This window comes from Protobothrops mucrosquamatus, unplaced genomic scaffold (assembly GCF_001527695.2).
Source record: "Protobothrops mucrosquamatus isolate PMUCROS unplaced genomic scaffold, P.Mucros_1.0 scaffold_239, whole genome shotgun sequence".
In the NCBI taxonomy this organism is placed as follows: Eukaryota; Metazoa; Chordata; class Lepidosauria; order Squamata; family Viperidae; genus Protobothrops; species Protobothrops mucrosquamatus.
In genome coordinates, this window is record NW_015386315.1 from 98,647 (window position 1) to 122,083 (window position 23,437).

General features: G+C 36.3%; 1 protein-coding gene across 1 annotated transcript; it reads right to left on the reverse strand.

Moving 5' to 3' along the window:
- Positions 1-1,750: 1,750 nt before the first annotated feature.
- On the reverse strand, positions 1,751-22,987 carry CDK7 (cyclin dependent kinase 7). The gene is made up of 11 exons (XM_029287022.1): positions 22,932-22,987; positions 20,991-21,024; positions 18,793-18,860; positions 16,679-16,747; positions 15,215-15,325; positions 14,425-14,543; positions 7,219-7,318; positions 6,231-6,317; positions 5,972-6,121; positions 2,925-3,072; positions 1,751-1,941 (listed from the first exon to the last, which is right to left on the reverse strand). Exons 4-11 carry the CDS (start codon positions 16,694-16,696, stop codon positions 1,916-1,918), a joined length of 759 nt encoding a protein of 252 aa, XP_029142855.1. The 5' UTR covers positions 16,697-16,747; positions 18,793-18,860; positions 20,991-21,024; positions 22,932-22,987; the 3' UTR covers positions 1,751-1,915.
- Between the last annotated feature and the right edge of the window lie 450 nt (positions 22,988-23,437).

The window sequence follows — 23,437 nt, forward strand, 5'->3', positions numbered from 1 at the left end:
GGGGACCTTTGCTCTAACGCAGTGTTTTTCAAACTTGGCAACTTTTAAGAATTCTCCCAGAATTTCCCAACTAGCCTAGTTGTCAAGTTTGAAAAAGAATGCTCTAAAGTGTAACTATAAAAGCATATTATAGACTTAAGAAATGTAGCAGAAGCATTTGAAAGATCCTGTTAGAGAGGAAACTAGTGTTCAGCTCAGACTAGACAGCAAGTAAGGAAATAGATGATAGAATAATAGAAATATTAGAATTTCATATTATTAGAATGGGTTAAAAATAAATGCAGGGATTTTCAGGAGTAATACAGATATTCCTTGACTTACAACCACAACTGAGTCCCAAATTTCTGTTGCTAAATGAGCCAATTGAGTTTTGACCCATTTTATGACCCTTGCCATAGTTCAGTGATGGCAAACCTTTTAGAGACCGAGTGCCCAAACTGCAACCCAAAACCCACTTACGTATCGCCGGGTGCCGGGTGGGAGTGGCCTACTCGGCGGGCGCAGCTACAGTAGGCTTGGCAGACTGGGTGGGCGTGGCCACTGGATGGGTGTGGCTGCAGTAGTCATGGCAGATTGGGTGGGCATAGCCGGGGTGGGCATGGCCACCTTGATGTTGCTTATGGGAAGGGATACCTGTGGGAGCCGGGCAGGGTTCGGGGAGATCCAGGGGGTCTCTGGCAGGTGGGATGGTGGGCTTCCCAATGGCGGCTCTAGGCTGGCTGGCCTTAGGCCAACGATGGCAAACTTTTAGTGATCACGTGTGCTGGGGTGATGGCGCGTGCCCACAGAGAGGGCTCTGCGTGCCGCCTCTGGCACGCGTGCCATAGGTTCGCCACCACTGCCATAGTTGTTAAGAAAATCATTGCAGTTAAGTTAGTATCACTGTTGTTAAGTGAATCTGGCTTCCCCATTGACATTGCTTGTCAGAAAGTTGCAAAAGGTGATCAGAAGTTATGTCCCAACTTTTCACATTCCTGAATTTGGGATTGCTATTCAATCACTCATGTCTTACTTCTCACCTATACTACTGCATTGTACTCTACCTGGGACAGCCCTTGCAAATTACTCAGAAGTTGTAGTTAGTCCACCTAAGTATCCTCACCTAACATTAATAACTTCAGGATGTTTGTGGAACTATCTACCTCCAGTTACCATGCTCTTTTTCCCCCAGAACCTGACCCATGGAATAACCTCTTTCCCTCCCCGCCATTGTAAATTCCTAAATCTGCTGGCCTTTAAGAATGCTTGAAGACCCAGTGACCCAAAATGATATATGCACCTATTGCAACTATAAGAGTTTTTGTTCTTTGTCTTGAATGCGAAGCATAAAATTATTATGGGATAAATAAGTCCACAGTTTTTTTCAGGAACATTCCAGTAATCTCTCTGATTTAGTTCATCTATGTTATCCATTATTATATGTCTTTATTTCAATCCAACATACTTTTTAGTTCAACATCTGCTCAACATCATGTCTTCAAAGTATCTGAGTTTCTGCTTGGTAATCTGGTTTCTCAAGGAGCAAGCAGCTTTATCCTATATACTGAAGCATATTTTCAGAACAAAAATATTTTGGCCTTCTCTCTGCCTAACAAGGATATTTGGAAAAAAAAGTTTCATTTCTAATCTTTGCATTTGCAATTTATAATTTTCCAGTTCATTCAGCTGACTGTTCATGTATTCACACTTAAAACATTTTACTCACCAAATCATTTTTTGTATTTTTATTTTTCTTTTTTTTAAAAAAATGGCAATAAAATACATGGTTATTGTGTATTGAAATACTACATACATATTACAAACATTTACAAACATAGCTTTCACTCATTTTTAATTAACATCTCCCAGTTCTCACGTTTGGTCTTTTCAGATATCATAGCAGCAGAAATGTTCAAGATCCTCATTTCCATAGCTGTCAAAAAACCAGTTTTTTGGGTAACCCTGGATGGAAAATATACACATAACGTATTTTTGCATATCAATTTAGCAAATTACTATGTCCTGATCTTTCTCAAAATTTTATTATATTTATGTGTTGCTAGGAATATATAAAATACAGGTTTTACTATCCATTTCCAATCTAAATGTGGGAACTGTGGGGATGAAGAATTTCTCTTCTGATCTTTAAATAAAAAACTATTCAACAAATGCAAATACTCTCTTGCTTTATATCTGTACCCTTGTGAAATTTAAGATAGGTTGCTTCAAAGTGATAAAATTCATAGCTGTTTGAATAATTCCAGTAAATAGTTTCCAGTTTTAGGACTGTTATCTGGATTTTTTCCATTTGTGAAACATAACTCATCAAAACTGAATCACATTCAAGAAGAGCATGGCTAAATTTGTCTAATATAATCTCATACAAATCAAACTAAGTCTTTTAGAAGGTTTTTCTGCTAAAAAGCAGTCTAGAAATATTTAAATAAAACATTTTAAATAATGACAACACTAATTGAACTATTAAACCTGGAATGACAAACCCACTTTCTCCTCTCTTACTTTGCGCAAAATGCAATATATGTTTATTTTAAACATTAGAATGATGTAGTCAAATATGCCTTTGTGCATATTTATATGTGTGTATGAAAAGTAAAGATGACTGTGTGATCAAAGCTCTGTCCCTATTTATGGAATATGGAGCAGACATAAAAAATAAGCTGCAATTATGACTTTCATAAACTCCCATGGATATAGCAGTTAAGGCATCTGACTAGTACTGAGAAGTTTCAGGTTTAAGTTCAGACATGGAGACCCAGTCCCTGACTTTGGGCCAGTCACCCCTCTTAGCACAACCCACAGGGCTCTTATAGAAATAAAATTTAATAAGACCTCCATATAAAAACCATTAATTTCTGGGAGAAAAAGCACAATATAAATTATATTAATTAACACAAAATCTAAGAAACAACTGATCATAATTTTACCTTGATCTTTTCCATCCATCCTTTTCCTTTTTAAATTAGAAACGGGATTTTGTTGCTCTTTCAAAGCTTCTGCAGGACAGTTGGGTCTTGGCAATTGACTTCCAGGTGTTGGTGCTGGTCGATTATTAAAATACTCATGTTTAAGTGCCTGAAAGACAAAAGAACAGAATAAGCTGCATCTTTCAAGCAATAGTTTTCTCTATACAAGCTTTACTTGGTTTTCACTATACAACATGTATAGTGGTTGTATGAACTTTTGTTTGGTTAATTAAAAGGAGTTTTTGCAGGAGTTGGAAAGAAATATAATGGTAATAAGAGAGAGTATCACCATAGTTCTATATATTCCATTTAGAACTGAGAAATGGTACAGGATTTGAAAATTGTGTCACTGTAAAGTAAGAAAAAGGCAGTAAGAAGTCCAATGTTAGTAGCAAGTTAATACTGGTAGCTTTGGTACACTTAAGAACATGTTGTCAACATGTGCTGCAGTCAGACCTGGAAAGTCTGGACTTGTTTGGGACCAGCTAGGAACAAAGATTTATCATACTAACGTAGCCTCCAGCAACTTTGTGCCTTCCAGATACACTGGATATCAGCTCTTTAATATCCAGGTAACTTGTTAATATTGTGCTGATACTTTCATCTTGATAAAATATAGGGCTGAACAGGCAGATCAAAGCCTGATCATTCTCAGGAAAGTAGAAATAGGTAGGTAAGCTAATTAATTATAAATAAATTAGGTTACTGATATGTGCCAACACATATATATAGGGTCATGGGGGGGGGGTTAAGATACCCCCTGCTCGAGCAGGAGACCCTATATGCTATGAAATAAAACAGAAGCTCCCTTGAATGCTATTCTTTATACAACCAACAGCTCTTAAACAAGAAAGAATGAGGACGTGAACAGATTTGTATAAGTTTACAAAATATTGTAATCCTCACCCCCAAACAAAAACATCCAAAGAGGACTGAAAAAGCTAAGGGGGCACAGGATGCTGAATGACTGCAAGGATGGGGTATGGAGTACCTTTGAATAAAGTATAGGACGGTACTCCTCGACTTACAACCACAATTGAGACCAACATTTGTGTTGCTAAGCAAGGCAGTTGTTAAATGAATTTTGCCTCATTTTAAAACCTTTCTTGCCACAGTTGTTAAGTAAATCACATCAGTTGTTAAGTTAGTAACATGGTTAATCTGACTTCCCCATTGAGTTTGCTGGACAGAAGGTTGCAAAAGGTGATCACATGACCCTGGGACACAGCAACGGTCAGAAATATGAGTCAATTGCCAAGCATCTGAGTTTTGATCATGTGACCATGGGGATGCTGCAATAGTTGTGTGAAAAACGGTCATAAGTCACTTTTTTCAGTGCCATTGTAACTTTGAACAGTCACTAAATGAATGGTTGTAAGTCAAGAATGACCTGTAGAGAAGGCTTGCACACTCAGTGGGACTAGGATTTTATGCACCAGTCCTTGGCCATGCCCCCTTTGACCCCAGCCACCCACCTCAGCTGATTTACAGCCAGTTTTCCTCCTCCGCTGGTCCTCCCTGGCCATTCTCCACAGCCAATGGCCCCCTGGACCTGCGCCCCTGGCCCTTCACCCAGACACCATTTGATCCGGGCGTTTTGCTGTATGGAACAAATAGCCCCCAGTCAACCGGGTGGCAGGCAGAAGCAATGGTGCTGCGGGGCAGCGTGCAATTTGCAATGGCAATCGCAGGGGCTGTAGGGTGGGCAGTGTGCAATGCATTTTTTTTAAAAAAAAAGCGCTGGAGCTGCTTTGCAAGTTTTTTAAAAAGGGACTGTGCTTTCTGACCAACTGGGTGACTCCAGAGTATCAGGGGGCCATTAGCCGTGGAGAATGGCTGTGGGGGGACCAGGGGAGGAGGAAAGCTGGCTGTAAATTGGCTGAGGCGAGCGGCTGGGGTGAAGGAGGTGCAGCCAAGGGTTGGTGCCTAAACATCCCATTCCAGTTGCAATTATACACCTCATATTTTCTGTTTGGACCTATAGGACTGAAATACATTTCTAAGTATCTATGCCAGGAAAAACTTTTGGTGTGACCTGAGAAAAAATAAAGACCACAAGAACAGCTGCAGCACATAACTAGACGTTCCCAATCTTAAATAAAATAAAACAAAACAAAACAAAACAAAATAATAAAATAAAATAAAGGTAGATCTATCTGGAAACATTTGTTCATATGGAGTTCTCAAGAAGGGGTTTAAGAAAAAGGTCTGAAACATTTTGCTAGTGTTGATTAAAAAGTACACCAAACCAAGATTTTAAAACACATGCTTTCAATTACAAATACAATATGGGAATAAGTCTCTAAATTCAGTGATACTTGCATCTTCTTATGGTAAATTCTGTTGCAAGCACTCTAGCTACTTGTGGGGCCTCAGAGAAAGGGAAGTTATTGGTTCAGTGCCCATTCTTCTTCTTTGCAGCTTGAGCCAAGGGATAAATTGCTTTGCCACTAAGTACTGAGAGGTCAGGCATGTTTCTCCTTTCCACTAGCAAGACACAAACCTTGCTCCCTTCTCTCTCTTCTCCACAGCTTAGCTGCTTTACCTGACTGATTGCTTGAGTTGGTGGCCCTAGACTTTGGCTGAAGAAGTCCTGCTTTGGCTGAATCACAGTTTAGCCACCAGCCTGATAATTTGAATCAGGCTGGTGGCTAAACTGTGATTCAGCCAAAGCAGGACTTCTTCAGCCAAAGTCTAGGGCCACCAACTCAAGCAATCAGTCAGGTAAAGCAGCTAAGCTGTGGACCAATTTGAGGTCTTTTTCCTACCATTTTACCTGTACCTTGAGAACTGGTTGTCAGAAGGCAAACTGAAATGTTAACTTACGGATAACATTCAGAAACTTAACTTACCGATAACATCAGAAACCAGCTCATTGCCAAGTAAATGGCCCAAAAAGTGCAATAGGCATGGAAGATGTAAGTTTTTTTTTACAACAAAATAGGGCAATTTTGCCAACAAAAAGTATTTGAATACACTAACAGTAATTTATAGGGTAAATTAAATACCTGAGTAGCTGTGAACCTAGTACAAGGATCAAACCGAAATAAGCCTTGCAGTAATTCCAGCAAATCATCACCAGCAGCACTGAAGATGTGCTGAAAATGCATTCCAGGGAAACTTTTAAAAGTAACATAATCTGGAAGATTTGTCATACCCTATTGGAAGAAAAGAAAAAAAAATATAACAAGAAAAGCTTAGTTACTATGGAATGATAGCCCCCCCCCCTCTATAAATGCAATTTAATTCTTCAGCCAATCAACTTACAGGCCATTGCTCCTCTGTTGGCGTACCAAGAGTTTCAAAAATCTTGGTGAGCTGATCCAGATCAGAATCTCCTGGCAAAAATGGAACCTATAGTAAGATGAATACACTGACATTCAAAATGTTTAATTATTTGGCTTTACAAGTCTCAGGGTTTCTGAGCAATAAATTCAAGCCATGGCAATAAATTCTCTACATTGCAAGATTCTGGTTTTTTTTGCAATGACTGGAGAATGATTTAATTTCATACAGATGAGAGGGAGGACTAGGATGGGGAGAAACCCTGGAATGACTGAAGTGATGAAAGAACAGAGAAAAGGCTTCTCCAAGCAATCTGTTCACTGCCTCATCAAGAGGGACATGAGAAAGGGATTGGCAAAACGAAAAACAGAGTGTCCCACTCCAATGTGGCTCAGACGCCACCCATTATTAGTATCAATTGAAGAAAAGCAAGCCTAAACAGAAGGAAATTCTTAGGTTTCATGGAGATACCAAAGATGATTGTAGAGTAGTATTCCTCCCCTACTCACCCCATGAAGTGTGACTGACCCTTCCCTTCAAAGCAGCTCTATTTTAATGGGCTGCTGGAGCCTGGAATAATTTGCAGGGCTCATCTGGCTTTGGTTTCTTCTTCTTTTTTTCCCACTATGATGAGTATGACAACTGATTTTCTCTTTTAGTAATGAGGACGCTCTGCCCTGCTTTGTACTCTACACAGTCAGTTAGGTTGGGCTCATCTATAAATATAGCTAAATAAGTAAGATACTTGTATTTGTTATGGCAGAAGGAATAACGTTCAGAAACAGCCTTTACCAAGACAATGGTTAGATAAAAGAAATCTGAGTTAGGGGCAGAACTGTAACCTAAGAAAATCTCTCAGTTAAGACTCTCCCTAGTTCTCTCTTCTTTGTTAACACCGACAGACTGAATGATGGCTCAAGAATTTAATCTGTCATGCATTTTCAGTCAAGCCCTGTCCCCCCATGCTTACCCTTAGAAGCAATTCAGCCAAGATGCAGCCTACTGCCCACATATCCACACCCACTCCATACATTCTAGCTCCAAATAATAGTTCAGGTGCTCGATACCACCTGTAAAACAGGTTAACAATCAGATTACATTGTCTTTCTTCACTGAAAAGGCATATGGAAGACAAGGTACAAACTTGTCAAAAATTTTTCAAAGTACAAGTTTAAAACAATATAAAGAAGAAATGCAGATAAGAAATCAAATATAAACAATAAAATATGGGTGGCTAGTCAACAAATCTTTAAAAAATCATGTATGAGTAATATATTCTAGTATATCTTTAAAGGCTTACCATGGTATGAGATATTTTATACCTTTTTCACAATCAAGCTATATGGAAAGAGAGAGAGAAACTACAAACTTCTTCACTTTGTGTTTAAGGATGAAAATATTTATTTAAGTAGATAGACCTTCCCTACAGATAAGTACCTTAAAATTAATTTGAAAAAAATATGAAAAACGTTGAAGAAAAAATAATGAACAATATAATTAATACCATTAATATCAAACCTTCAAAAACAGAGTTTCTAAAGAACCTCATGGTTTTAATTCAGCTTAAATTCACCATTAGGCTGAATGAGTCCTAACTGTAATTACAAAGATAAAAAAATGGCCAATTCTGAACTAACACATGCACTGAAAGTTCTTAGAACAAAGTTATTGGTAAGTAATAATTGTATGGAAAAGATGCATAATTAGCTCTCATTTTCACATAGCAAAGTAGATATGCAGTAGTTGGTACATTTAATTTTATCAGCTTTCTACTTACCCATATTTCTTACATTTCCTTTGTCAAGATAATAATTTAATAGCTAAACAGCTTATGTAATGATGTACTGCAATGTAAGGTGGATGATGCAATAATAGGAATGACTCAGCAGGTGTGTGTATCTCTTTAAGAGCTTGAGTATAAAAGGGAAGGCTTTTGCTGCTGTATTCTCTTTTGTCCGTTTCCTGCTGTAACTGTGTGTGTTGGAATTTGCTGAATTATTGTAAATATTGTAATATAAACCACCATTTAATACAAACCACTGTTTACTGTATTTACTCCTGGGTTACCTCAGCGCAATTATACTGTGTATGCTCTGACAGGTTATGGGCCCAGAGTGAGGAGAAACCCAGTGAGAGTTTGAACCAGAGCCAGAGGAATTGAGGCTTGTGGTTTGTTGTGGTTTAAAGAAGCAGGCAACATGGCTTCCGTCAGTGTAATGGGAGGAGGTTTTGCAGTGTTTCATCTGAATGAGACCAACTACCTCTCCTAGAGTCTGAAAATGGAGATGTATCTGAGAAGGGAGGAGTTGTGGATGATAGTTACTGATCCACCTGCAACCCTGGAGGATGGGGACTGGAGAAAAAATGAGAAAGCATTGGCCAGCATAATCCTGAGTTTAGAGGATAGCCAGCTGATACACATGAGGTGTCTCCAGTTTGCTAAGGAGTGCTGGGAAGCTTTACGTACGTGAGAGGGACTGTGAGCAGCAAAGTAATGCTGACAAGAAAGCTACATAAAGCACAGCTGAAGCCGGGAGACTGCATGTCTATGCATTTGCAGTCCATGAGAAAGACATTCCTAGAATTAGAGGAAAGAGGGATGACTTTTACTGAGTCATATAAGGTATATGTGGTGCTCAGTTCATTGGATAATTCATGGGATGTCCTAGTGACCAGTTTAGAGTCCATGCAGGAGAAAGACTTAACCATGAGTTATTTGACTGGTTGGTTGCTGGAGGAGGAACAGAAACGTCTGGAAAGGCAGCAGAGAGGGGATGATGACAACGCACAGCCCAAGCCTAGAACTGCTACGTCTCAGGGTGCCAGCACAGCAGCTGAGAAAGTTTGCATGGTGAAACTCTGCTTCAAGTGTGGTTCTACAGAGCATCTCCAGAGATGCTGCCCTGAGAGGAGAAACAGAGGAGCAGCAAGACAATCAACATTTTTCCTGGCAGCGACATTAACTGAGAAAAAACTTGGTTGTTGGACAATGGGGCCAGTCAGCATATTGCAAATGACCCACAAATGTTTTCCAATTTGAGACCAGTTAAGCAAGCATTTGTTAGCTTGGCTAATGGACAACAGTCTGCTGTTAAAGGGGAAGATAAAGTTTATGTACCTGATATAGGAGAAATGGATAATGTATTATATGTACCAGAGTTAGACCATAATTTACTCAGTATTTCTAGCTTGGGTAAAATGGGGTATGAGGTACTGTTTGCAAAGGGTCAATACACCATGAGGTGGGAGGATTTGTGTACAGGGTGTTAAACAGGATAATTTGTATGTACTAAGGAAGCAGCAGGAAGGTTGTGCATGAACACTCCCAAACATGATAACTGTGTACATTTATTACACAGAAGGTTAGGACATGCGAGTTTTAAAGTGCTGCAGAGGATGCCAGATCTAGCTGAGGGACTAAGAATTAAGCAATGCAACACATATTTGGATTATGCTATTTGCAAGGAGTCAAAGTCTAGGGGGTATCCTGTAAATAAGAAAAGCACTAGGGAAACTAACAGAATTTTGCAGTTAGTGCATGCTGATTTAATTGGTCCTATGGTGCCCTCTCTTGGAGGAGCTAGGTACATACTAGTCTTACTGGAGAAGAGCCTAATGCTGGGAAAGATTGAGGGCAATAGAAGAAGGGGACGACAGAGAATGAGGTGGCTGGATGGAGTCACTGAAGCAGTAGGCGTGAGCTTAAATGGACTCCAGAAGATGGTAGAGGACAGGAAGGCCTGGAGGAACATTGTCCATGGGGTCGCGATGGGGCGGACACGACTTCGCAACTAACAACAACAACACCAGGTATGGGTTCTGCTACTTATTAAAGAACAAAACTGTTTAAGCAATGGGTGAACTTTGTAGAGAAAAGGTATGGTCACAAAGTATGCCAATTGCAAACAGACAGGGGAACAGAGTTCATGTCTGATAATTTCCAAAGGTAGCTGAGAAATTTAGGCATAAGGCATAGATGCACAAACCCTTACACACCAGCAGAAAATGGAGTGGCTGAAAGGAGAAATGGTATATTGCAGACCATGAAGACTCACTGCTGGCAGATGCAGGAATGAGTAACACGTACTGGGGAGAAGCTATAAAAACAGCCAACTATTTAGTGAACAGGGTATGGAGTGTTGCTATCAATGAAACTCCATATTACATGTTGTATGGAAGGAAACCTTCATTGGTTCATCTAAGGACATTTGGCAGTTATGCCTAGGTGCATATCCCCAAAGGCACCAGAAGGAAAGGACAGAAAAAGGCCAGGAAACTTAGGTTTGTGGTATATGAGTCAGTTTCCAAAGGATATAGATTTTCAGATGGAACTAAGAAGGTTCTGCTAGTTTTGCAGAACAAAATAATTGGAACAGGGTGTACGCTAACACTGAAGTGTTCATGCCAACAAGTAGCGTTAGTTCTCAGGAAGGAGAGGCTACACAAAACCTAATGAAGGATGAACAGGATAGCAGGTCAGAAATAATAGGGATAGATGAGGATAGACCTGAGATAGAGAGAGAAGTTGCAGAAACACAAGAACAAGTGATTCCAAGGAGGTCTGAACTTAGTAATAAAGGTGTACCTCCTGATCGATTCATAGCAAGTGGGGTTAGAGCATATAGCGTAAGGTATGAACCCCGTGATTATCAAGAAATGTTATCATTACCTCAAGTAGAAAAGGATAAATGGAAGGACACAATAATTAACTGCAGTATAAGGCAGGAACGTACACAGAGAAAAATTGTTCAATTATTCAAGCTGATATGTTGACTAGGTTTTAAATCAAGGGTGTCAAACTCGCCATGTCACGTGACATGTCACGACTTTTTCCCCATTGCCGGAGCTGGGGTGAGCAAAGTTTCAGCATGATGCATCCAGCCCGCAGGCCGGCACTTTGACACCCCCGTTTTAAATGCAGGCAAATGTAAATGTAAAAGCATTTGGGTTAACAGCTGTTTAGCTTTAAATGGGAGGAGTGTCAGGGATAATAATTTAATAGCTAAACAGCTTATGTAATGATGTAATGCAATGTAAGGTGTATGATGCAATAATAGGAATGACTCAGCAGGTGGTGTGTATCCCTTTAAGAGCCTGAGTATAAAAGGGAAAGCTTTTGCTGCTGTGTTCTCTCTTGTCCGTTTCCTGCTGTAACTGCTGTGTATTGGAGTTTGCTGAATTATCACATGTATGTATTTTGTGTCTAGTATATTTGTAGATATTGTAATATAAACCACAATTTAATACAAACCACTGTTTACTGTATTTACTCCTAGGTTACCTCAGCGCAATAAGACTGTGCATGCTCTGACATCCTTCCATGTCCATTTTCTTCCCAAGATCCAAAAATGATCTTTCCCACATTCAAAACTATTCACCACCCTTGTATTCTTCACTAATTCTCTCAATACTTCAACGCAATCACATTAATCATATTTTTAGATTTGTACTTTCTTTGCCAAGTGTATATGAATACATTTATGCGTAACCACATATTCAAAACAGTTTTCTAACTAATTCTCACCATCTGCCCTTCTAATTCATTTTTAAGTCACCTCATAGACCAATAGTTTTTTCCATACTTTCCTGTTGTATTCCTCCCATTTGTTTTTTATGATTTAACAAAATAATTTCTTCCTCATTTGTATTCATTTAAAATGTTGCATGATTTTATACAACATTCATTTTTATCACTGTTCAGTGGAATATGTCACTATAATAATATAACAACAACAATCTATGGATTCCTACTTTCATACATATAATAGATTAGATTATTCCAATTCATACTTTTAGAGATATATTTTAGTCTTTCATTCATAATTAAATCCTACATGTAATTATTAACTACATTCTCCAAGAATAGCCAACTTTTGTTAAATCCGTCCTCTTTCTCTTACTTGCACTGAAACACAATGCACCTATTCTTTCTTTCAGTTATTAATGCATGCTTTGTATTATTTATTCTTCTTACATTTCAAGACACAATCTTCCATATGCCATGGGCATAATCAGATGGGCTTATAAATATTGACTACCACCATTACTACTCAACATAGCTTTGGTCCTTGAAGACTTTTACACAGCATTATTTGTAAGACAGAGAAGGTATAATCTAGTTATCAGCCATAGTTGCACCCGTGCTACACCTTTCTAAGTTTAGGGAGAAGTCATTTTTGGTGCATTTTACCCAGTATGTCACAGGCACAATCAAATCTGGTACAAGGTTTATTCCCAGCATGCTCACATTATTTTCTGCAAGCCAGGATCTTTATTGCAGAGACTATCTTGCAAGCCAAGGTATTGTTGTCCATTTCCTACCAAGTATAGTCATGTGAAAAAGTAATTACATCCCACGTAAAGGTGAACTAATTGAACAACAATAGCAGCAAACCTATGAAAAACTGACTTTTAAACAATTTTAAGTTTATAAAAAGATCTTAATCTCTGTTTAAAATTAATCTGGCAGGACTCTAACCTTCCAATTCAGTATCATTATATATGATGAGATGGAGAGGAAATAATGATTAAAATGTTCATCTATCCCAGCATCTGAAAATGTATTTAATATTATGCTATAAATTAAGCTGTTATTAATGTACCATTATGTAATTTACTGTATTTATATTCATCTAATGTGAAAATTAGTTAAATTTAGTATTAAACTAAATAAGTACTAGAAACATCTTCAGTGTCTGTTCTTCTAAAATGCTTTACATGTATATCATCTTTTTCCTTTCCCCCAAAGTAAGAGATCCCTCTCCCCATTAACTATAATACAGTTCAGTCCTGACACTCCAGCAATATTTAACATTTTCTGAGTTGGAAGGGAGAATTGCTGCATTCCCTCCTTCCCTCTCTGTAATCACACTCCAACCAGCATGTCTTTGTAAGCATACAAGATTACGTGAGATGAAGATTTCTACTTTTCTTGCTTAGTCTCATTTATATAGAATAAACTTGGGTATTATGTGATGTTGAATCTTCTGCTTGTGTATATTATTTATCATTGTCAAAAATGATGCAAAATCACTCCTTTTCATTAGCACTGGACTAGCAAATTCCTCTTTTGTCCAGTTGGTGCTATGTATCCTACTATCCTTGGCTAATTCATTGAATGAAAGAAAAGTCATTATTACACTCAAAATATTATAACAACCATAACTTTGATTATGTCTACTGGATTAATGCATCTTGTCTTATTATATAAATCTAATTAAAACTACTTTTCTGATTTTGTGTGTGGGTGCATGTGCATGCCTTTGAGTCAGTGTTGACACCTGGTAATTGTCGGAGTCACTTTTTTTGGCAAGATATTTGGAAGTGATATACCATTCCCTTCTTCCTAGGGTTGAGAGTGAATGATTGATCCAAAGTCATTTAACTGGTTTCTTGCATAAAGTGGGGCTAGAACTCACATTCTCCAGGTTCTAGTGTGGTGCTTTTAACCATAACACCAAAATGGCTCTTGACTTTGCTGGCATAATAATAATTTTGTGGACCAAAGTGGATTAACGGCATCTTTAAACATCAAAATTATCTGAAACATCTTCACATAACCAAGTCTATGGAGTGGTGATTAGAAGCCTGTATATAAGATAATATGAACTATCTAATATTTTTTATTTAGGTACGGTTCAAGATACATTTTGATTACCAAGAGCATAAGGCATTGAAGTGATAGTCATAGCCATACTGCTTTGCAGTATCACAAGCAAACTGCCAATGGAATGAGAAGCTATCTTTATGGATGTATTTTTTTTTCTGGCTGTAATCTTAGATTTGTCTGACTAAAAGATATAGCATTATGTCTATGTTCAATGTCTTTATTCAAGGAAGGTGCTGTAAAAGAATTCAGAAAATCCTAAAACAAAAAAAAGCATTAAAAGTATTTTCTATAAATTTCAAATGCTTTTTTATTTGTGCTTCTATATATCCAGAAAAAACCACTAGTTACTAACACAGTTTTTTGGATTGTAAAATATTAGTAAAACATTACTAAAAAAAACCTCCAGAGCTGAACCCAGATCTTTTTTTTATCCTAGTCCAGGTCTGATATTCCATCCATTCTGCCCCACTGTCCATCTTATTTAATTTTCCCTCCTTCCCTAAGTTGTCACTAGACAAGCAAACAAAGTGATTAGCCTATTTGTGTGCATTGAAATTTTTTTCTTACCTTGTTACTACTTGATGTGTATAAACTCTGTTTGGACTTCCAAAAGATTTTGCCAAACCAAAATCAGCTAGTTTTAAAACTCCATTTTCATCCAGCAACAAATTATTTGGCTTAAGGTCCTTGAAAAGAGAGATTGAGAAAAATGATAGGAGTATATTATATTCAAATGAAAATACATTTAGAAAAGGAGTAACTTTTACCACTCATAAAAGAAATAAGTTAAGCTATCAAAACATGTACTTAATGAGAAATAGGTTTATAGGAAGCAGATGTTTACAATTACACACATATACGATTAAACAACCAAACAGAAACAATAATACCTAAACTTTATGCTTATTTCTGTCTCCAAGGATATGTGAAGGTCCATAACTTATTAGAAACAAATAAAAAGTTAAAACAAATAATGTTAGCCAAATGATCAGTCTGTTATGTCTCTTTATGTTGGCGACACAATTTGTTTTTCCACCACTGAAGGCATTCTGAGCACATTACTAAAACATACCATAAATCCAAATGATATATTATTTGAAAGTATTGGCTTTGTGAGAGGTGTCATTCAGAAAGATCACCATTTCTACATTTCGCTATTAGGACAAAAATAGCAACATGACTGCAAATTATTTAGAAGAAATAAATGAAATTTTATTTAGATATTAACACTTCAGATTTCATTAAGGACAAGACAAGGAATTTACAAAGAGCTCCATCATTCTAGTCCCCCAACTCCTGTTTAAAGAAGACCACTGTTGGCTGGAGGTCCATTCATTTTTTCTCTAGGCTTACTTACCCTATGAAGTATCCAGTGTTCGTGTAAATATTCTAATCCCTGAAGTGTCATCAGCATATATGCTTTGATGTGGGAAGGTGTCAAAACAAGACTAGTGTCCTTTATTATAACCTGTAAAGCAATATATTGTAGTCACCGCAAGTTTGTGGTGAGGGGGGGCACAGAGGGAGGCTCAGCCAATTTCACTGTATACATGTTATACTTTCATAATAAAGGTTTTATTATTATTATTTTATAAACTCCAACTACTTAATAACTAAGTTTACACAAATGTCTGTATTCAAATATAGAACAGACCAATGCAGATGGTACAAAGCTTCATGTCAATAATAGTGAGGAACAGCAAACATGGAGGTTTCTAGAATAATGAATACTTTTCACCACAGACTTACAGAAGATGAATTCTTCAATAATATTAGTAATGTGACTTTATCAAGTGACAAGGCTACTTACTACTAAAGATTATATATTTTTGTGAAATCTTGATGGTGCTCCCACAAGATAACTAAGCTATACCCTGTAGTTTACAAACTCCAATGGTTGGTATCTCACTTTACATTAAACCATAATGTGACTTGGTTTTGGCTTAGTAAATGGTATGAACTGAGCCACAAAGTTCAGAATTATTAAATCATCAATTTGTCCTAACCTAGTCTCACTGATTTCTATGGCTCTCTGCCAAACATGATTAAGCTGACCCACAGTTTCTATTTGACAAAAAGTTATCTGAGAGACACTTCATTAGAATGTTTTAGGTCTAATTTAAATGAATAACTCCTTAAGCAATTTACTCTCTTTGATAAAAGCACTACTATCTTCAGCCCTCTGTTTCATGAACTTGTTACTTTCTTGGACTATATCAAATAGGTTGTTTTGCAGTATGACTCAATTATTTTACTTGCCTTCAGAATAATGCCATGTACAATATTAGGTTTCCTATATGACTTAGAGGATAAAAACTGCTATTCCTCTAATACAGGTTTGTCAAACTGCCGGCCCATGGGCCGGACACATCACGCGGAAGCTGCGCCCACCCCATTGCCAGCAATGGCAAAACTGTCCCAATACATTGCGCGATGTCATGTGATGTCGTGAGTCTGACATATCTGCTCTAATAGAAGAAAATGGAATTAGGGACAGACACTTTCTTAGACTTAAAAGTAATAAGATACCTCAAAAGGGTTCAAGGACAAGTTAAAGTTGAAGGAAGTAATAAATGATACCTGAAAAAACTTATGAGAGATATTTTCAGATATAAAACAATTCATTAGACTATTTACTAAATCAAGTGACACATTCTAGTTTTCTATTCTTTTATCTAGTTCTTCCTGCAATTTTGTGACTTCTTCCTATGAGCTTTGATTATGCACAAAGAGTGATTAGGATTAATGAGTATGTATAAAGAGTGAAACTTGCCTCTACGTACAAAGTTAAACCAGTAGAAAATGGTTTAAGCAGTCTTACCTCTAGATCAGTTTCCATAAAATCAAACACTAGACTGATGTTTGATTTATGTCCAAATGCATCAAGAAGCTGGAAGAAAAAGACATCTAGATGTTTGTAGTTCTTGTTTCATAAATGGAAATGGGTCCAGGTTTAAAGAAATCCTGAGGAAAATAACCTGCGGTGTCTTCTTCCTGCTTGGTCAATTCACAAGCAGTGTTAGTTAGCTGGGAGGCATGCCAAGCTATCAGGTGATTGCTCTAGCTACTTTTACCTTTCTACAGTGTCCCGAAACTACCTGCTGTGTCCAGGAGTGCTAACTGGAATTTATTTTAAATGAGGAAACTAACATCTTTTCTTCACTGTCTGACAACTTCTTAAAGATATCAAATAGTGTAATGGTTCTGCCATATGTAGGGAATATTAATAGTAGAATACTAATCTGAAAGGGTGTTTGATTCTTAAATAGAATTATCTCATTGTTTTAGAAATATATATTATGTTTTTATTACTGCTTGTTAATGTTGTCTATAACCCACCTTGTTACTACAGTATGTATATACTGAAAGGCAGGATAAATTTAAATAAATAATACACAAATTCGAAACAGCATTTTTGACTTCTTGGTATGCTGGCTCAACTTAAATATAAGACTATAGAAAGGAATGTTAAAATATGTGCTAGCATTATACTTCAATAAATAAAACATAGTTAATGTTTCTGCTCCATCTTTGCAGCTGTTTGCTCTTATCTTTGGCATCTTGAATATGTTATAATTTTCTAAATCCCACATAGCAAAAACAATAATATGATGAAAAGCTCTATTCATTCTATCTCAAGCCAAAAAGTTAGCAGAAATAAACCAATGTAAGAGGCCTAGTATATATATTACAGCAGCAAAGATGAGCTGTTTTTCTTTAACCTGCTTAACTTGCAAACGTTAATAAGTTGTATAACAGGACCATAGTGGTGAGATAATGTTAGACAATAAAGCCCTGGGTCATAGGAATGATTTCTGTTGATCTAAATATGAAATAACTAAGCACATTTACAATTGCAAAAGGTCCCACTTATCTGAGTAAAATAACCAAGGCAAAAGATTAAAACCACATTCCTGCAGTCAGGTTTCATTGCAAAGCTATAAACTAAGCTCTGGATTGTACTCAGGACTGCCCTTAATTTTTAGATTCTGGAGCAGGGAGAGAGGCAAGAGAGAAACATTACGGTAATCATTATGCAACAAGCAGTATCCTAAAGATTTTACTGTTCCCTAAATAATAGGCTTTATTCTTTGCATCATACTCCAAACTGTTTTCCTTTTATTTTTGATCATTACTGTTGCATATTGTTACTAGTTCCTGGCCATATACAGTACTTATTCATACTGTAACATGGGGTAGATTTAGAGATTGGAGCTTGCAAAACTCTTTTTGACTGAAGAATAACATTATTATTATTATTATTATTATTATTATTATTATTATTATTATTATTATTATTATTATTATTATTATTATTATTATTATTATATGTTTTCAATCTCTTGAGTTCCTTTGAAAAACTATTCAAATATAGCATAATAGTTAGCAAAGGCTTTCTCAGCAAGTAACCAAACTCCAAAAATTCAGCCCACGGGTTCATAATTAATAGCACTTAGCAATAGCACTACCACTTAGACTTATATACTGCCCCGTAGTGTTTTATAGCACTCTCTGGGTGGTTTACAATGTCAGCATATTGCCCCCAACAACCAGGGTCCTTAATATCTGAAACCAAGGGGTTCATTGCTATTAGAAATTACATTTTTTTATTGCAATATATATGGTTTCTTCCCACTTTAACATAATCAAGATTTACCTGAAACTGAACCATGCCATTTGTCTCTTTCATATCATCCTAATATACATGGAGTACGTGGGTGAACAGAAAGGTGCCATAGGTAAATAGCTTATACAAGAATGTAATGAATTAGGCCTAATATACAAATGGCTTTTCCAAGTCAATTTTTTCCTATCAACTTTAGAAGATAGATTTTTCTGGGAATTCTCACATAGAAATAGCAAGTTCTAGCCAATTATATTGACAGCAAGGTAACAACATAACAAAGATTTTTTTATAGAATATTTCATACTTACTCCAATAATATTTGGATGGCTAAGCTCCTGCAGCAGTTTTATTTCTCGAAGCGCTGTTCTATTTATACCTTATTTGAAAGAACAAAAAATTAAAAGACTTTGAGGTACCTTAGGTGTTTCAAAGACTGCATTGATAAGGAGTGTTCAGTGCTGATACTTCTATCTTAATGATTTATGTACACATTTGTAATAGTGTTATGCCCATATGATTCAACTCTAGAAATCCAGAATCTATTTGAAGTGATCAGCCCTCTTAGAAGGACCAGACTACTGTTCTGAATCTTAGAAGACCTTAGAAGAAAATTCCCTAAGTAAGAGTTGTACAGGAATTGCTTTATGTTTCTGATTTAATACTAGAATTTCCAATTAAAAAGAAAGCAAGTTTCAGAGAGATTCCTACCATTTCCTATCTTCATATACAATGGTGAATTACAGGAACTAGTTTATTAGCATCTTAAAGCAGTTTCATGATGAACACATTAAGCACAGCATGAACTTTCCTCATAAAATTTACACAAACACAGCACTCTTGAACATTTCCATTTATATCCAAGATTCACTCAAATATTACAGAAAAAAGAACAGAATTATATTTTACATTCTTTATATCCTGAGTGATGAGGGGAAAGACTGTTTCTAGAAAAGGCTAGGTCCCTATGCATATATTCTATGATGTCACATTTCCTCCAAAATTCATTGTTTCTATAGTAGATTGTGATGGGGACAAAGGTAAATAAGATAAGAGCTTATTTTCTATGGGGTAGTAAATTAGGTGCCCATATCTATACACTTTAGAATCTTAAATTTCCTAATTATCATTAATCAGAGTACAGTAATTACATGAGCCTGTATTATCTGTATCCACAATATCACTGCACTAACTCCTTAATAATTGCAAACTCAACAGCATGCAAACAGCCTGAAGTAGTCTGCTTCAGATATCAGCTGAGCTTAATATGCAGTAAATCTTTAAGATTAATTTCAAAGGCCATGTTGTTCATTCCACCTGCTTGTGTATCAGGTGAACAACTTAAATAATTTTGTTGATGTCATCTGAGGTCCATGTTTATTAAGTTCTTATTCTTTACAAATTCTTTGTAGATGAGTATGTGAATGCAGTATATATTACTGACACCTGGATGGGCAAAGGCAATAAAGTCAAGCAGTCAAGAGATTTCTCACTCCTAGGGTTTGGGTATCTATCTGTTTGATGTGGTATCAAGGCTGGTGTTAAAATCTGCTCAGTTTTTGGTGTTGGGTGACTACAATTTCCATTGAAGTCTTAGAGGTGTTAGGAAAGAGCTTGGGAGCTCATAGCCTCTGTGGCAACTATGGGCTTGTCCCATGTAATTTGTCATAACATACAAGCAGTTGGGCTTGTTTTGTCTGAGTAGATATTATGATCTGGATACGGAAGGAAATTAAATCTGCCCTTTCTGGTCCAGATGATATGGCAGCTACTAAAAATCCTGCAGAGCAAACAAACGTTTTGGATAGTCTACTCTAGTTATGTATCGAAAAGGTTTCTGGTAGCCACCTGGGTTTTTTTCTCAATACAGATATCCCAGGAGAAACTGATGGTGATCCCCCACTTTCATGTAGTGAAGGGATTAGAGCAGGGATCCCCAACCCTCGGTCTGTGGACTGGCACCAGTCCACAGCATGCCAGCAAGCAGGCTGCACAAACAAGCAAAGCTCCATCCTCAGGATGCAGGCAGTATCAAAACCACACCCTCTGGTCTGTGGAAAAACCTTTCTCCATGGCACCAGTCCCTGGTGCCCAATTGGTTGGGGACCTCTGGATTAGAGGGTTGCATATGCTTCTTTTTTTGGTCAGTGTTGCTGCATTTTGGAATTGCCCCCCCCCCCTAGAAATTAGATAAACCCTATATTGTTGGCTTTCCAGAAGCAATTAAAACAGATTTTCTCAGAATTTTGTAATAGGAGTTGACACCAAGAATTTTAAATTTATGTCAGGATTGGTTTATTGTTTTATTTTCTCTGCTTTATTGGGGATGTTTTATGATATAGTTTTGATATATATTTTGAAGTGCTGAGAGTTTTTCCAATTATGACAGGGATAATTCTATTATATAAATAAATCTTAAATGGGATTCCCTCCTAACTACTGTCCCTTATTTCATCTTTCAGAAACTACCTAACAAAGCAGCATTTAATTAGGTATTTCAGATACTTACCATCTTTAGCTTCTGATCTATGTCCAAGTTTTATCTAGAATACAGAATATTTCTTTTTAATATATGTAGGTCAGAAACTGCAATAGTTCAGTAACAGCTTTAACAAATAGCTATATCCTATGCATATAAATAAATATACATGTACTTATACATATACACAAAAACTATACATAGCTACTATTATATATTTTATTACTTCCAATACTTCAAGCGGTTTGGTGCTTATCTTTACTAGAATTACATAGTTTGCCAAACCTAATTAGATGTTACAATAAACCAGGAATCTGTTTAGAAAGGCATGATGTAAAAAAACCTATGGATCTATATATGGAGATTAACTGTGTTCTACTTCACAAATACCATTAACAACCAAGAAAGTCTATACATGGTTTACACTTATGCATAGTGAAAGTCATGATTCATATGCCAAATTTAAATTTAAATTCAGGGATCCAAAGAGTCTTAGTTAATAATATTTATCTACCATCCCTATGGTCCAATTCTTAATTTAAAAGTAATTATGACAAACTGAAAAACTACTTTGAAGACTAAAACTTTCCTACTGCTTATGTAATAATTGGAGGAGACTTTAATGCCAGAATGGGATCCAGTGATAAGACACTGTCTACTAGTTATCGTCAATGCACCAGTAAAGAGACTTCATTGCTGCAGTATCAATTCAAAGACAATATATCTATATCTATCTTTATTGGCTGATGGCTACCTCAATAAACTTACTGTCCTAATTTTAATATCGTAAAAGAGTTAATGTTGAATGACTGTCTAGCAGAGTATAGATACTGGAAGACAGGAATGAGTACTACAGATTATATCAGTCTCAAATAACATGATTGCTTTGTTAATTTCATTCCAGATGAGAATTGGCAGGCTAAAAAAAATTAACAGAAGATTAATGTCTTACATTTAATGATTAAGAACTGTTGATAGTTTCAAGACTGCATTTTAGGGAAAAAAACCTTTCCTCGTTACTTCATTATTTATAGCACATTTAAGATAAAATATAAATAAAATAAATTATTTTGAGAAAAACTCTTCGTTTTCAGGTAAATAAGATGAATTCTTATGTTTTGATATACAAGAAACAGGCTATTTTTGTAGTGATTTTTTTACTTTAATTAAATTATTTTTCCAATTTATGTTGTTTGCAGAGGAATCCGTTATCTTCTGCAGAGAATATTAGTTTTTTCCAAATATATTCCTTTTATGTACATAATAAGGTATTGGTCAGACTTGCTGTATCTAAATACTGCTTTCTTTGAACTGGTGTAGCCTAGAAAACACTAAATACTTTTTTATCTGGAAATTACAGCAGAAAATCAGTGGTAGTGGGAAAATAATTTCAGGAAACACTGCCTGATATTGTCAATGATTTCTCTCAATTTTTTTGATAAGTTCTCAAGGAAAACTAGTTCTTCAGAAACAATTTGAAAATCACATATCTAAAGTTTCATTCTACTTTATACATATTTACTGTAATATTACAATCACTAAGAAGTGAACAAAATTGGCTCAATTAAGATACCATTTCAAGCTATGGTTAAGAAAACTTCATATACAAGCCAACATTTTTAATTATGCTTTCTCAAACCCATATTTTCATGCAGTTCTAACGTGTAGATTTATCCATCCTCCATCCATCCATTGAACCATCATGGTCATCAGTTGGCCTGATTTACACATAGCGATAAGTCTCCTTATTAACTGATGTTTATAATGCTAAATTCATATTGTTTATAATGCCAACATTACCAACATGATATCCATAAGAAGTACATTTGAAAATCAGGAGGAGTATTGAAAAACAACTTCAGAATGTAGTTAAATGATAGTTTAGATCTAAAAATATTGCTGCATTTTAAATTATGGTTAGAATAAAGGATGATCTGAGGAGATATAAAATACAGCCAAAATAAGACTTACTTTTTTAATAGCAACAATTTGATTTGTGTTCTTGTCTCTTGCTTTATAAACAGTAGCAAACTAAAAAGAGAGAAAATACCCTGAATGTTAAAATTTCAATTTTCCAAAGTTAAACCAACATCATTACCCAGTTTTATTTACTTGGAACACAAAGAGAGGAAACCTGTTCCTCAGATCCTGAAAACACAATTTTAAAGTATAAATAAGTATAAGTTATTTATACTTTGGAAGTATAAATTGTAACTGAGTAATTTCTGAAAAACAATAGCAGTAGCACTTAGACTTATATATTGCTCTACAATACTCTTGAGTGGTTTACAACGTCAAATATTGCCTCCAACAATCTGGCTCTTCATTTGCCAACCTAGGAAGGATGGAAAGCTGAATCAACCTTGAGCTGGTCAGGATTGAACTCCTGGCAATGGGCAGTTAGCCTGCAATACTGCATTTTAACCACTGCACCACCATGGCTCTTGAAGAACTGTTCTTCGCTCCATGTCTAGGAA

Coding starts and splice junctions, on each gene's coding strand:
- CDK7 (XM_029287022.1), bottom strand. Junction 7,319..14,424: donor ACACATCAAGTAGTAACAAG/GTAAGAAAAAAA, acceptor CCTGTTTTACAG/GTGGTATCGAGCACCTGAAC. Junction 6,318..7,218: donor TGGCTGAATTGCTTCTAAGG/GTAAGCATGGGG, acceptor ATCTTACTATAG/GTTCCATTTTTGCCAGGAGA.